This window comes from Entelurus aequoreus, linkage group LG07 (genome assembly GCF_033978785.1).
Source record: "Entelurus aequoreus isolate RoL-2023_Sb linkage group LG07, RoL_Eaeq_v1.1, whole genome shotgun sequence".
NCBI lineage: Eukaryota > Metazoa > Chordata > Actinopteri > Syngnathiformes > Syngnathidae > Entelurus > Entelurus aequoreus.
In genome coordinates this window covers 66,981,754-66,994,146 of record NC_084737.1, presented here as the reverse complement: position 1 = coordinate 66,994,146, position 12,393 = coordinate 66,981,754, and the positions used below count along the sequence as shown (strand labels likewise).

Sequence of the window (12,393 nt, the reverse complement as noted above, 5' to 3'; positions counted from 1 at the left end):
TCCATTCATGATCCATTCATCTCTGCATCCATCATCATCATCATCATCAATCATCCATCCACCCATCTACTCTTCCATCCATCATCCATGTTCCATCTGTGATCCAGCCATCCATGCAACAATCCATCATCCATGAACCATCATTTCATGTATCTATCAATCCATTCATGATCCATCCATCTATGCATCCATCCATCCTTGAATTAGCCATACATCCATTCATTATCTATCCATCCACCCATGCATCCATCCACCCTTGCATCCATGATCCATAATCTATGCAACCATCCATCATCAATCATCCATCCATGGTCCATCATTCATCCATGATCCATTATCCGTCCATGCATCATCAATCATCCATGATCCATCATTCATCCATGATCCATCCATGTATCATCAATCATCCGTCCATCAATCCATCACCCATCCATCTATGATCAACAACCCATCCATCATGCATTAACCATCCTTTCATGTATCTATCAATCCATTCATGGTCCATCCATCTATGCATCCATCATCAATCATCCATCCACCCATCCATCTGTGATCCAGCCATCCATCACCATCCATCTATGATCCATCCATCCATGTTCTATCTGCCGTCTCAGTAGGTAAGGCCAGACTTCCAGCCCCACCGTACGACAGGCCAGCTGTGAGACATCATATCTGCAGGGTGTCCTGGTCAGCCAGGCCTGCCTCACCAGGACGACATGTCACCTCCAGTGGCTCTTCCACATGCCAGGGACGGAGCAGCGGCTGCACTCTGAGCTCCTTCAAGCACCATTGAAGAAACGTGTCAGCCAACACTAGTCCCACAAGATCCAGGGCCTCTGGTCTGAATGCTAAATAGAAATATAAAATAGTGGCCATCTCTATAATTTGATCAAACGTTCACAATCATTCAGATAAAGTGGCTTTTGCAACTTTTATGTGAATAAACACCACATAAATCCTTTACCATCCGGTATCACACTTTTTATTTATAGCAGTTCACACAAAGCTGCTCTCTCTCACTCACGCACGTGCACTCACACACACAACCAGCTGGTGCATAAACAGGCTGCAGTTAATTGTGCATCTACTTAACAACACGTTAAAGCTCACGTGAGCACTCTAGTTAGTTTCTATTACCAACTCAGTGGCCTAGTGGTTAGAGCGTCGGCCCTGAGATCGGTAGGTTGTGAGTTCAAACCCCGGCCGAGTCTTACCAAAGACTATAAAAATGGGGCCCATTACCTCCCTGTTTGGCACTCAGCATCAAGGGATGGAATAGGGGGTAAAATCACCAAAAATGATTCCTGGGCGCGGCCACCGCTGCTGCTCACTGCTCCCCTCACCTCCCAGGGGTGAACAAGGGGATGGGGCAAATGCAGAGGACAAATTTCACCACACTTAGTGTGTGGTACTTTTTAACTATTAACAGTGTAAAAAATGATGCTTGCATTTTTAATCATGCACAGGAGAAAACATAAATACATTTAAGTGGCTTTAAAGTGATGCACAAACCCTTATAATCTTAAATGTAGTGTTAGGCTTTGAAGATGATTAAAAATCAAGAGGGTTAATTACTATACTTTAATTTTAATTATAATTGTTTTTATGATAATTATATTTTATTTTAATTGTTTGCCTTTTCGTAAATTTCTGTAAAGCACTTTGAATTGCCTTGTGTAGAATGTTGCTCTATAACATTTTTATACGGTTGATTTAGAGGCAAATATTTTTTGTTGGAACTTTTTCATTGATTTATTTTCAGTGTAGCGCTAATAATGATGCAGACATTTTTTTAATTCAAACAATTATTTTTCATTGTATTAGATTGAAAAAAATGCATCGGGCCCCCTGTTTAGGGGTTATTCAACATCAAATAAAGTTCATCACTGTTTCAAATGCCTTTAATGGTTCAGTCAGTATAGTTGGAAGCTTCAGGTCAAAGACATTGTCAACAGCCATACAAAAAAACCATCACCAAATAGTCAATGTTGACTGAGATGAAAATAATATACAAAGCCCCCAACCCTCTCTAAAAACAAAGACAATAATTGGGCAGCATGTCATCACAGTACGAATCCAACAGCAGCATGCTCTCATACACATAAAAAAAGGTTGTAAAACAACCCCGATAAGCAAAATGTACATTAAGAAAACTTTAGAGGAAATCAAAATGATGCATAGACAATCAAAAAGAATGTTTTAAAAACAAACGTAAACATAAAAAGACTTTTCTTTGTCCTGGATATGTCCCATCTATCGGCTGTTTCCATTGACGGCTGACCGCTTTCAAATACCGACCGGACAGAACCAAGCAAAAGAAGCGCAGAAACACACGAAGAAGGCAGACATGCTTGGCTTTGAAACGTTACAGTTAGCTTAAGTTACACAACGTGTACTCAAACACATTAAATACTGAGCGTGTTGCTAGACAAACACTTTGGCTAGCTTGAGTCCATTTGAAAGAATGTATGGATTTGTCCCGATCAGAATAAAAATGTATCAAAATTGCCAATATCCCATTGATAGTAGTGCAAGAGATACGCTCAGAAATAACACCTTGTTGTGGTTTTGGTTTTATTTTTAAAGGAGGCGGATTCAGTTCAGTAAACAATAAATTATGACTACTCATCAAATGCGCTAATTTCATTTGACAGGTTTATTAAAAATTTAAAAAAAACGGCACAATGAATTCGTTATTGTATTATCTATACAATAAAATGTTTTTTTTAACCCAACTGTGTGTGCTTTCTAGTGTCTTTTTTCTTCTTCTTAAATCCACACTTAATAAAGCAGCACGGGCGCAAAGTGGGGCCTCATTTATAAAGTCTGGATCAACACATTGACAAAAACAACACAAAACAAAAAAAATCCTTCACGCGATGTTCCGCACATAAATCACTGTTTGGCCGCAGTGTGGACCCCTAATTGCCCACTGGTGATGAATGGCGTGCCGGTCAGCGGCTCACGTTAGCATCTCTGCTAGACAATTAGACCTCATTGGCCTCCGTGGTGAGTGCCATGACCGACAACACTAAATGAAAGTAAAACGTCTAAAATGGAGCATGTTGGGATTGTGGCGATTTCCAAAAAAAAGGCCCCCTGCTGCTCACTTGATGCCATGACATCCACTGACAGAACACGCCACAAGACTGCCAATACAAAGCCCCCACAAATGAAAAAAAAGACATTTTGAGTGTTTTCACTGACAGCCTTGGAGACTTCCAACCCACGGCGACCCGTAAATAGTCAGAACAGATTTTTTTTTTTTTTTTTACAAAAAGGGACGAAAAAAGAAGGAGGGGGGCCGAGGTTGGTGAGCGGCGCCTTCCTCCTCGCCCTTTCCGGGTCGATGCTCCGCTCCTGAGCATTTGGGTGTGGATGCAGCAGAGGGGAGGAGTGAGGAGGAGCTGCTGGTCACTGTCGTCGATCCTCCGTCTCTGACCGCGAGAAGGCCATCACCACGTCCTCCGCACCTGTCCGTCAAAGGGTGATTGGCTCATGAATGATGCTACACGCTAACAACAATGACTGTGTTTATGTAGGCCAGGGGTGTCAAACGTACGGCCCAAGGGCTGCATCAGGCCCGCAAACAGATTTTTATCCGGCCCGCGGGATGAGTTTGCTAAGTATAAAAATTAACCTGAAATTTTTGAATGAAAGAAACTGCTGTTGTTAATGTGTCCACGGGATGTCGCAATTGCAATTCTTTGTATCTTTGTAGATGCTGCTAAATATGTACAAAATAGACCACATGATGTTAGTACATCAGTCGAGGAAAATTATCAAACTACATAAATAACATACTGTAATTTGATTTTGATATAATTTGTTTTATCTTGATAGATTGAAAATGAACACCAATGAGTTGACTGATGAACATTATCACATCATTTATTCAGAAATTATAAATAACGACAAATAAAGATAGAATACTATTAACCAAAACATGTAAGTGTAAAAAAAACAAAAACATTATGATTTGTACAATTTCAGAAACGTGCTTGTGCTACTTTTAAACAAGGAAAAAAATCTGAAGTTGTCTTTATTTTTAAGTTATCGTGCTGTGATTTTACCAGTCCGGCCCACTTGGGAGTAGATTTCTCTCCAAGTGGCCCCCGATGTAAAATGAGTTTGACACCCTTGACGTATGCAATGTGTGCCACAGGAACAAGAACATCTATATTCTATACCACCTGTACTCATTAGGTAGGGTGCATCTCTATCCTCCTTCAAAACCGCACTAAAAGAACACCTCCAGGCAACTACAACCCTAGCCTAACCCCCTCCTCCCACCACATCCCACCTCCCCGGATTGTAAATAATCAAATATATATACTTGTTCTTATGCTTTCTGAGCTCACTATGTTCACTACTTGCTGTACATATGTCCATTTCGCAGATGATATAATTGTTGATGACTGAAGTGCTGATATCAATCAAACCTAACCCCCCCGCCCCAACCCCCTCCACATCCCACCCCCCGGATTGTGAATAATGTAAATAATCCAATGTATATACTCTGATGATTAACTTGTGTGATGACTGTATTATGCTGATAGTATATATTTGTACCATCAATTGATTAACGTGGACCCCGACTTAAACAAGTTGGAAAACGTATTCGGGTGTTACCATTTAGTGGTCAATTGTACGGAATATGTATGTACTGTGCAATCTACTAATAAACGTTTCAATCAATCAAATTAGGTACGCATTCACACTTTAGATATCCAATATTTGCCTCTTTGAACCGATCTTTATCTGGGCCGTATCGCAGTGTTTACTTGGCTGATGATTGTACTCACCTGAAAGGGATGCACGCTCAAGGAGACACAATTACATTTCCAGATTCCTTGTTACAGACACGCAGGTGTTGCATGAATTCCAGGAGGGTGCGTGTATTCATCCATCCACAGTGCGAAACCGCTTCTAAGATGCTAAATCTCACCACCATGGCGGAAAATAAACTCAGTTTCTTCCAAGTATCATTATCACAGCTAAGTATGCTACGCACACACTGCAATGTAAAGTAGGGGGTGATCGATCCAGATGTCGATACTGTCGATAACTAGTAGGGCTGGGAATCTTTGGGCACCACACAATTCGATTCGATTCTTGGAAGCAACGATTCCATTCAAAATTATTCTTCATTCAAAATCAATACTTTTTTAAGAACACTAGGTGCCAGTTCTATGATTAACTACATTAAATGATAAAATGATAAATGGGTTATACTTGTATAGCGCTTTTCTACCTTCAAGGTACTCAAAGCGCTTTGACAGTATTTCCACATTCACCCATTCACACACACATTCACACACTGATGACGGGAGCTGCCATGCAAGGCGCTAACCAGCAGCCATCAGAGGCAAACAGTGAAGTGTCTTGCCCAAGGACACAACGGACGTGACTAGGATGGTAGAAGGTGGGGATTGAACCCCAGTAACCAGCAACCCTCCGACTGCTGGCACGGCCACTCTACCAACTTCGCCACGCCGTCCCTAAAATAAATAACAACTCTGATTACTTCTATATATACTGGTTTTGTTTGATAAAATTCTACCCAAACATTTAATAAAGTCAAATACAAATAAGGCAACAAGAGAAGTAAATCTGTACAGCAAATATTGGCATCTACATCAACAATATGATTTGAGTGGCTGGACAGGACAGATTAAAAAATAAAAAATATATAAATATATTAAGTAAATATATGTATATATATTTTTAAAAACACTATTTTTTTTAAATTTTTTTTTTAAATGTATTGAAAATCGTTACAAGAATCGTATGATTCATTAGAAAATCATTTTTTTGACACCCCTAATAACTAGTATAATATCAGTCTATAGATGATACAAAAGTGATTAGATCGATATTTTTCTTTCTCTTGTTATTAAAATTATTTTTACAAAATAATTGTCTGGGGTTGTTTTGTTATCGTTTACAAACTCAGGCTGTAAGTGCCTGAATAAAGGAAGGCTTTGAGTGCAAAACCCAAATGATTTAAATGGGTGCCATAGTTATTTTTGCTTTTGTTTAGGAGCCGCTTTATTTTGTAATAAAATGTGTGTGTATAGCATTCAACACCACACATTTGACACACCATCTGATTTACAACAATACTAGCACAATCTACATTTAATAAGATAAGCCTAATTATTAGTTATTGTGTTTAGTAACTTGCTGTAAAACATTTTCAGTTCTATAATCGTGTCATAATATCGACTCAGGACTTGAAATCAGATCAGATCTGAGGCTAAAAATGTTGATAGAGCCATCACATATCAAATACGGTACTCACACTTTTGTAAAAAGTCTTCAATGAACATAGCCTGTGCAAGCCACTGTAAAAACTAGAAAATTCACATTTTCCCCAACAGGGATTGGCAGACATGTTATCAATAACTGCAACATGCCCGCCCCATATGAAAATACTAGGAATGCCATTTTATTTGTGCTACACTGACCAGATCTCAAAGGTGTTTTTGTGAGGCAGAAGAATGTGAGAATACATGAAGAATAATGTAGACAGGAAGTTATGTTAAAACTCAAAGCAGTAAGACTTTGGCCCACACAGTCACCTTGCCCTTTACCGACCTGGGAGACAAAAACCTTGCAACTAGACTCTGATTTTAGTCCCATTATGCAGTATTTCTACTATAAAGTCAGCATTTTTCCGCGCGTGAATGGATTTTATTTTTTTTGGCATAAATGCAAACTAACATGCTTTATAGTGATAAATGGCTGTCATTTTTAATGAAAAATTAACCGGAACTATCCAATAATAATAATAATAAGCTGCTGGAATGAGTCACGGGTCTTAACGCCTACAAGTAAGAAGGTTGTCAGCTGGTGTCTTTTTCTAACAAAGCATCAAGTAATTTGTCTTTGCCAAGACAGATCCATCATGTTGTTATAGCGCAGAACACCTGCTAAGAAACTTTGCCTCTAAAGAAAGAATGCACATGTCTCAACTCTAATTTAATAAACTGCACATTTGCTATGAATGGTCCTGGCAATAATGGATTTTATTCTGCCAATATGCCAATTAATTCAGGGCATTCTCACACAAACATTAACAGAAAATATACATGCTCTGAATACAAAGGCTACAAATCAATGAGATTTTCTTTAATAAAAAATGTTCTTTCAATTGCATTTTTGTGAGAAATGTTATATTTAATTCAAGCTTATTTTTCTAAACAATGCAAAGAAAGCAGATACCTACCGGTATGTGTAAGGGATTAGCATGCACACAATCTCAGTACTGCGTAGGAATGTTCCGATAAAGGTTTTATTCTGCCAAATCCTACACTAGCACAATATATTAACCAGTTATTGTCTTTTATTACATACAATTGTTTGACCAAAACAAAGACAAGAGTACAAAATAACTAAACATAATCAAAAACTACTATCTACTTCTCATCGAAATATTTATATTTTCCTCAAAGTCCTCCTGTGTCCAAGGAATTATTCTCAGTTTGTAAACATTGACAAAAACAATAAAAATACGAGTATGAGAAAATAAAAATATTAATCTAATCTAGTATCTATCATAAACTGATAATACCCTTGGTGTTGTCACCACCAGTTTTTGGACCCTCCTCTTACATGTTGTGTACTGACTGTGACAATGCTGACACACCAACGGTTGCTGTTTTATTATGCTCTCTCTAGACTTAATGATCTACTTGTTAACTTCATGTTAATAACTGCTTACTTTCTGCTGCAATGTGCTTCCATCTCCACTTCTTAAGTTTACTAAGCACTTTCTTGGTGTTTCTAATACCTGATAATGATATTTTTGATATTAAGAAATGCAGTTTATTTGCCATAATGAAGGTGAATATTATTAGCTGAGGGGAGCGGCTCCACACTGTGTATGGAGACACTGCTATCTTATCAGCAGGGGGACTAAAAATAAATACACTATTAGCCAGAGGAAATCGTGATCACATGCTTTTTCAGGAAAATTGTTCAAGACTGAATAATGGCCAATCGATCAACTAGGGATATAACTATATAAAAATGTCAGATTATCATCATTATTGTGGTATTGTTGAATGTGCTCAAAACGTACAGAGACTGAAATCTTTTAAACTAGAGATGTCCGATAATGGCTTTTTTACCGATATCCGATATTCTGATATTGTCCAACTCTTAATTACCGATTCCGATATCAATCGATACCGATATATACAGTCGTGGAATTAACACATTATTATGCCTAATTTTGTTGTGATGCCCCGCTAGATGCATTAAACAATGTAACAAGGTTTTACAAAATAAATTAACTCAAGTTATGGAAAAAAATGCCAACATGGCACTGCCATATTTATTATTAAAGTCACAAAGTGCATTATTTTTTTTTAACATGACTCAAAACAGCAGCTTGGAATTTGGGACATGCTCTCCCTGAGAGAGCATGAGGAGGTTGAGATGGGCGGGGTTGGGGGCGGGGGGTAGCGGGTGTGTATATTGTAGCATCCCGGAAGAGTTAGTGCTGCAAGGGGTTCTGGGTATTTGTTCAGTTGTGTTTATGATGTTCTCCCGAAATGTGTTTGTCATTCTTGTCTGGTGTGGGTTCACAGTGTGGCGCATATTTATAACAGTGTTCAAGTTGATTATACGGCCACCATCAGTGTGACCTGTATGGCTGTTGATCAAGTATGCCTTTCCATTCACTTGTGTGTGTGAAAAGCCGTAGGTATTATGTGATTGGACCGGCACGCAAAGGCAGTGCCTTTAAGGTTTATTGGCGCTCTGTACTTCTCCATACGTCCGTGTACCACTACGTACAGCGGCGTTTTAAAAAGTCCAACAGTTTACTTTTTGAAACCGATACCGATAATTTCCGATACCACATTTTAAAGCAATAATATTATCGGTAGCCCGATATTATCGGCAGCCCGTATTTATCGGACATCTCTACTTTTAACCAAGTTAAACAACAAAACACCCTGAAATAAAAAGACACATACTTTCTGGGCAGAAAAAAACATTAAATATTGTTTTGGCTTTATAAGAGCCATGTTATTACTAATTGAGTGTTTAAAATGGTTTATCTTCCATTTTAATTTGCAAACATTTTAATATGTTTTTTTTTTAGAAAATGCAAATTGGGTGTTTATTTTGTTTCACTTCTGGCTTATGTGAGTTTACTTCTGTTGAAATCACCTACATTTGCGTCGACTCGACACTGTTGAGTAAAGATCGATCACTTTGTGCTAAGACAGCACAACCTTTATGTTCAATGTGAATATCTTATTTGTTCAGACAGTAATGTATCTTATACAGGGCTGGGTTGGGGTATGTTGTTTTTTTTAATTGGAGAAAGACATTAATGTCTCTTGTGTTCATGTTAGAATTTAAGATAGCTAGCAAGCTAACGCTAGTCAGTCCATGAGTTTATCAAAGTGCAGTTATCAATCAGAGTTTTTCGATCATTTAAATTTATTACAATAATACTAACCGTCAGGAGTTTTACCGTGGTTATCGTTATTACAGTTTATCGTTACATCCCTAATCCCTACTACTCAAGAGTACTCACATTTCAGCAAACATGTTATATATGTACCGGTATTATATTTTCTTTAGGGAAAACACCTAAGTATACTACCTCAGTACTGTACTATACTTTGTCTGCATATAAAGCTTTTATATAAAATCATTAAAAATGGTTGCTTAACCAACTACACAATAGCTTTTCCCATTGACCTAGAAGTAGAGATAATCTTCATCCAAGGCTCCAACACAACGTGCAAAGACATCTAATAAGCAAAAGGTGGAACAGCAGCTCAGTGGCTCCAGCAGGTGCATTGAGTCGCTGCTGACGTAAATACCATCAACACCTTTTCAGACAGCTGAGAAAGAAACAGCAGCTTGTGATCTCGAAGAAAAAAAGCTGTTATCTCCGCAACCCTTGAGTGTTTGTTGGATTGAATTATCGTAGAGACAACAAAATATAGGGCAGAGAGCTTGAGCTCGTGCAGTAGACCTTCCACATCAGACTGGAGCAAAAGATTAATCTCTACGGGGAATGTTCTGCTCCTATGCGGCATTTAGGTAGAGCTTGCTTACTTTTTAGAGGGTTGGGAGCTTTTAATGTGAACTTTGAAGCATCTTTCCTCATGGGAGCTCATTGGCCGACCAAATGAGGTTATGGTAATGAGCAAAAAGGCAAGAGGAAACGGGACACAACATGATGGTGCGTGCGGGTGTATATTCGAACGCAGATGCAAGCACCATCAGGCTGCATGTTTTACTTTTCTCTGCAAGTCATTTTCAGACCTCGCCCCGACACAAACAAACACACACCCTGCCATACAATACTACACAAAGAAGCACGTGGAAAGGCCTGGCCTCCTAAAGTTGTTGCCTAGCGACAGATAATGGCCAGCAGGCTTCTGCCCCTGCCGCTGTCTGCAAGCAAGCAAAACGTTTTTTAGTGTTTCAATAAAGCTCAGTGTCCAGCTGTAGTCGGGACCCCTCCCCGCACTGTGCACTGATCCCCTTGTCAGCCCTTCTAACATGATACAGCTCTGGATTATGGACCATATACACAACAACAACAGCAGCAGTATCCATGTGATCCCATTTACACATCATAAACACTCAGAGAATAATAATAGCTGTCTGTCCCTCTAGGAAAACAGTGTGAGGTTTCTTTTTAGTTACCCATACATTTATTATTTGTTTTGTTGTGGCCCACCACTGAGAAAATTGGACTGCCATGGTTATTTGGCGCTATTTGCTCACCCTCGCTCATGTTCACATTATAATGATCTATCTGAAATGAATGGAGTGTAGATACAACTCCGTCCAATAGATGGTATCGTAATTGCATGGTAAGAACCATTTTAGCTACAGCGATCGACTTGCTTGTGCAAACCGCAGAGCATGTCAACCAAAAGATAAACAGCAAAAAACGTACAGCAATCGCTAAGTTAATGCACAACAACAATGACCCCTCACTCTATGTGGATAACAACGGGGGCGGTAGCACAAACACGGAACTTCAACTGTTACACAAAAGTGCCTACAAGATCTCATGATAGTTACTTATCCTCGCCTCCATGGTGGCAAATAAACTACTTTTTTTTTTACAATTATCATTACCACTGGAGGACGAGAAATAGCTAAGCATGCGACACAGTGAGCAAGAGAAAACATGAGACAGTGAAACAGAAAAATAAGTATTATACTATGACCCACAATCAGTGTGGTGGAGGTTGAAGAGTGAACTCTTTTCAGGTGATGTGCTGTGAGGGTTACTCTCACACGGGTCTAGGCAGCAGCGGGAGCGGCAAGGAGTACACCGCTTGTTCGTAGCACGGCAGAGCGACTGCCCTCCCTTTAGAACAGCTTCAGGCGTACACAGCAAGCTGAGACGTGGTTAGAGGAACAAAGCTCAGCCGGTGGATGATTTCGGTATGACAAATGGACCGCTGCTAAATGTTTGGTTTCCAATGCTTGGAAAACAAAGTTATTTCGATCTTTAGCTATAAACTTATGCGAGCAAATAAGACTGCATGTTTTTGGGACGATTTTGTGGCATAAACTATGTATGGCATTTGCTACGCTATATAGCAGTGGAGAGGCTCTTAACTTAAAATTAGGCTCGTAAATTAAAGCATAAAAAAAAGCCAAGAGACCGCTCGTATCGCAAAATACTCGTAAATTGAGGTACTACTGTAGACATGTCCAAAAAACAGAAATGATGCAACATGTTACGCACACATGCATATGTCAGCAGCCAAAGGAGGAGCCTCTGCAACCTCTTTGAAATGGTTCTATTATCATTTACTGTACATGCCAAAGAATGTATTGTGGTAGACTGTACATCATTATTGCAGAAGGCAGCAGGCCTGTGGAAAACACTGCGCATCTTCTATTGCCTTACTGTTGTTTACAATAGCAATGATTATTGCTGACTGAGTAGTTTGCTCTATACGTTTATAACCTTGGTTCTGTTGGTTCTCTGTTGTACAAATAACTTGTTATTAATAAAGTACGATATGGTGAAAAAGAAATTGGTTTTTTGATCCATTTTTCGAGCACTGCAAATTAGGGTTCTAAGATTAATCAAAATCGAGATTTTAATTAGTGCGGTAACGTAACCGCAAGAGACTGAGGTGTTTTTTCCTCCGCTGTCACCAGCATTTCAGTGACAGTCATGTTCGCCAATCAAAATTGTTGAGCCTCACGTTTATTCGTCTCTCGCTTCAAACAGGGAGAGAGACGTCCCACTTTCTGCATCGCTCTCAGCATCTGAGCGCATTTATTTAACAGTAGATTTAACTGAACGCAGTGAGCCCTCTAATCAGTCATCCACAATCTTTGTCTCAGTGGGCGGAGCGCAAAACCACAGACAGCAGAGACAGATAG

General features: G+C 39.2%; 1 protein-coding gene across 1 annotated transcript in view; it reads right to left on the bottom strand.

Annotated features, from left to right (window-relative positions):
• Positions 1 to 1,887: 1,887 nt before the first annotated feature.
• ctnnbip1 (catenin, beta interacting protein 1) overlaps positions 1,888 to 12,393 on the bottom strand; it is a 44,056-nt gene continuing 33,550 nt past the window's right edge. Inside the window, exon 4 of the mRNA XM_062052225.1 lies at positions 1,888 to 3,473. Coding sequence (XP_061908209.1) covers positions 3,415 to 3,473 — 59 coding nt within the window. The 3' untranslated portion in view covers positions 1,888 to 3,414. The remainder of the gene's footprint in view (positions 3,474 to 12,393) is intronic.